Source organism: Mizuhopecten yessoensis, unplaced genomic scaffold (assembly GCF_002113885.1).
Source record: "Mizuhopecten yessoensis strain PY_sf001 unplaced genomic scaffold, ASM211388v2 scaffold5193, whole genome shotgun sequence".
Taxonomy (NCBI): domain Eukaryota; kingdom Metazoa; phylum Mollusca; class Bivalvia; order Pectinida; family Pectinidae; genus Mizuhopecten; species Mizuhopecten yessoensis.
This window is the reverse complement of record NW_018405926.1, coordinates 1329747-1333595: the sequence shown is the minus strand read 5'-3', so window position 1 is coordinate 1333595 and position 3849 is coordinate 1329747. Positions and strand designations below refer to the sequence as shown.

The window sequence follows — 3849 nt, the reverse complement described above, 5'->3', positions numbered from 1 at the left end:
CCCCTCCCACGTGCTTTTAAAAACCCCGACAGAGCGGGGTCTATAGAAATATAGACCCCGGCAAGATATCCAAAGAGTGTTACGTGTTACAAATAAGAAGGGTGACAAAAAAAATGGTTTGTACAATTCTTATCCGTGTTTATATCTATATGTTGCGATACAGGTCCTCATATCATCAATAAACTATTTGTCACTATGATTTACTGCAACAACGAAACCTTCTTTTTAAAGAATGTGAAGTGGTGTATTGGTGGGACCTGGGGATATTTCTAGGCTAGGCGATTAGGTGCCGTAGGTTGTAGGTTCGAGGCCTGGACATGGTACGAGTCATTAAATTGTCTTTCGACACTTGTGATTCCATGTCAAAACAGCGACCGCATCTACCCTTGTTTATATTGTATACCGAAACCACGAAGACAAACAACTTTTTCAAATGTCAGAAATTTAAAAGAATTTATTGCATTCTCAGTTAGGGGTTTGTAGTAAACGGTTGGACCTTTGGACCGACGAGTTTGCAAACTTCATGGGAACCGCTGCCTCATAGCGTTCACTGCTACGGGTTTGTAGTGGACGGTGGGGCCATGGGACCAACGAGTTTACAAACTGCCTGGGGCCTAATACGTCCAAATATTAGGTTCGGGTTCGGCTCAGGGCATCGGCAGATCTGACTACCATCGTTATAGTCCTGGCCTGCTGTAATTTTCTTGTTCCCCGCAAAACAATTCGGCCCTGTTCATAGAAGGAATTGTCTCATTTAAATATATTAATAAATAATGATAAGATACAGTGTACTAACATAATATACAATATTTATATAGTGCTTTTTGCTATTTGTAAAATTACTCTAAGGCGCTTTACAACACATAATTAATAGAATTATAACTACAGGGGCACTTATGAATAATGAAGATAAATGTAGTTTTTATTCTAATGTTGAAGATTTTCAGACTTCTTTTTAAATTGACATAATTTAAAGATTAAGTCGACAGAAAATGAGAATATGTCAACGTCTTTATTGATGATGTCGACATGTTGTAGAAATTATGCCAGCATACGTAATTAGCAAGTCATAAGACGATGTCTAAAAGTTGCCACAAAAGATACATTAACTTCTTCTAAAGTATGAATGTAGAACTAGGGAACTGCGAAGAATCGAATGACAAAGTAGCCGATATATGGCAGGGGAAACATATTTATTCATGCCAAATATTAAAATGAAGCAATTAGAAATCAGTTCATGATGACGACAATGATTTTTGTTAATGTTAACTTTTAATTCCGAATAATAGTCCCGAATAAGAAGTTTATAGATTAACCGTACTATATATCTAAAAAAACATGGATGATGCAAATGATTTTGCAAATGTAACAACCTCCTTTACAGGGCAGACTACAAAACTTGTTAATGCTTATGGATGTAGAATAGGTAAAGGTGTGCATGATAAGGACAATATAATCAAGTGGCTTTCAAATTAGGTAAAACCCGAGGCTTTCCAGAAGTTTCGCACCAATTTGAAATTTCTGACAGTTGATATTTCTGTCATATACGGACAAGAATAAAGGAGGAATTCATATCTACCAAATTGTGTAGTGGAAATAGAAATCACAAGGACTTACCGTTCGGACACACATGACAGCAGGTGCCAGGTTCTACTATGGCATCTACACACAGGAGTGGTTTGATGATGCATTTATTGAGGGAGCAGTTCACCATATTGTATTGTGAGTCACATTGGCACCTCTCACATGGGGATGGGTAGAAAATCCCTTCCGAATACACTTTCCCCTGATACATACAGCCAGAAGGCCTGCATATTGCAGATATTTCTCCCCTCAAGCAGCTGCATATTGTCCGTTCATCTACTCTTAGTTCCTGACCATACGGAATAGTCAAATTACCATATCCGCAGTTTGGTCCTGTTAGGGTAAATATTGAATATGCCATTAGGAACAGCGTGAATTCGCAAAAAGTCATTCCCGAAAATATATTCCCTGTGAAAATAAAGACCTTATTGTTTTGCAAAGTGTTTAATTTCTCTTTATCTGAGGCAAACACATCTGCTGTCCTACTGATATTGTACGTCAAAAATACTAAATATACTATCATTTATAATCTAAAATATTCATTGGTATGGTAGTTGACCATGAGTTGTAAAACGAGCACGTCCGATCAAATATCGGAAAAACATTAAAAATTGTAAAATAAACATATAAACATAAAAGAATATTGTTAATGTGCACTCACAGATATACGTATTCAAGAATATTAACTGTTTTAACACAAGCAAAACAACTTTACCATTGGGACAATAGGGACAGCCACAATGGGGCCTGGCAGAATCAACACACACTATGCTTAAGTTTGGAGGAGGACAATCTTGATAAATACACGAAATCCGTCCATTTTGGCAGCTGCACGTTGAAAAGCAGTCGGACGGGATTCCCTCTCCCTGATTGTAGATCGTTCCATTCTTCGAACATGTAGGTGGGGTCGATGGGATCGTCGGGTAGACAGGGCGGTTTTCTAGAATAAATGCCGAGGTTGCGCTTAAACATGTCACCACGAAAATCAATGTGTTGACGTCCATGTTTGGAACTATCCCGAACAAGATACAAGATTTCTTATCTGTTGTGCACAGATCTCCTTTCACATGTGTTTCTTCCCACAGTCCATTTCCCAATTGTTGTTTTCCTTTTTATTTTAAATAAGAAAGCGTGGCTTTAATCATATGTAATCGACCAAACATATTAATCAGCGGACGAACCTTGGACATCAGATTGTTATAGGATAAGATATTCGGCTCTGTTTTTAAAGAAATATCTGGACGAGTTGTTCATTTTTAATTCTACACTATCTTGTCGACTTCTTAAAGGTTACATTTTTCGAATATTTTGTCATATCAAATGACTTAGAGCTAGATCTTGAAGTCATAATTATGTTTCATCGTTGCTAACTACATTGTACATGGAATATTTGTTCACAATCTTGGAGGTTGGACCTGATTGACTGCCAATTTTCTCCAGAGGAAATATGAGAAATGTGATGGAGCCACTTGTATCCGTAAAAATCAGATAAGATATCTCGTTCTTACAAACTTACGTGAAGTAAGTTTTAAGATTCATCAAATCATTATCTTTTCATTCCAAATGTAAATTTGGAATGAGAAATTTCCTTTTTCAAATTCAAGTTAAAGTTAACATTTTCGCAATTATCAATCCGATATATATGTTTTAATATTTGCACAGCTCAGTTAAATAGGCTTGAAGGTCATGTTTCGTTTTTGTTTCACAACAATATGGCTGACCCCTGACAAATATCCATGCAAAATAATATAATTCTAGTATATATACAGGAAAGAGTGTCGAAGTGAATTTCAACACCTCAAAGCCTCTAACCGATATATTTTCAAAGGAGGAGGTTCCAAATATGTAACAGACTTTAAAAACAATCCAGGGATTACCATAAACATAAACGCAAAACCATAAATGGGGACATTTGTATTCTCACAATTTCAAATTTACGATGACGAAAAGTGTATATAAGTTACATTTATTACAATAATAATTCATAACACATTAGACCAGTGATTTTTATATAAGAAAGACATCAAATTGCATAATGATATTCTGAATTATTGTTATCATAAATTAAACAAGCGAAATAAATCCCTTTTCTATAACAAAATGAATAAAGCATGAAATTGCATGTGTTTGATCCCACATACTAATAGTAGTATCGCGACATAAGTTTTCTTTCCATAATTCAAATTCATATAATTATACAGATACCCTATTTTGTGTGCATATACTTATGTATTATATATTCTCTTTTTACTGGTTACTTAAGTA

General features: G+C 35.5%; 1 protein-coding gene across 1 annotated transcript; it reads right to left on the bottom strand.

Moving 5' to 3' along the window:
• Positions 1-439: 439 nt before the first annotated feature.
• On the bottom strand, positions 440-2637 carry LOC110450381 (von Willebrand factor C domain-containing protein 2-like). Its single transcript, XM_021497867.1, has 3 exons — positions 2300-2637; positions 1618-1917; positions 440-729 (listed from the first exon to the last, which is right to left on the bottom strand). The coding sequence occupies exons 1-3, from the start codon at positions 2586-2588 to the stop codon at positions 554-556; spliced, it is 765 nt and encodes a 254-aa protein (XP_021353542.1). The 5' UTR covers positions 2589-2637; the 3' UTR covers positions 440-553.
• Positions 2638-3849: the final 1212 nt, after the last annotated feature.

What these genes read in the sequence shown, in the direction of transcription:
- LOC110450381 (XM_021497867.1), bottom strand. Translation starts at nt 2,588, where the DNA reads ATGGACGTCAACACATTGATTTTCGTGGTGACATGTTTAAGCGCAACC. An exon ending in CTGTCCCTATTGTCCCAATG is followed by an intron (nt 1,918 to 2,299) that starts GTAAAGTTGTTT and finishes TTACCCTAACAG; the next exon opens with GACCAAACTGCGGATATGGT. An exon ending in CTGTCATGTGTGTCCGAACG is followed by an intron (nt 730 to 1,617) that starts GTAAGTCCTTGT and finishes TTCTATGAACAG; the next exon opens with GGCCGAATTGTTTTGCGGGG.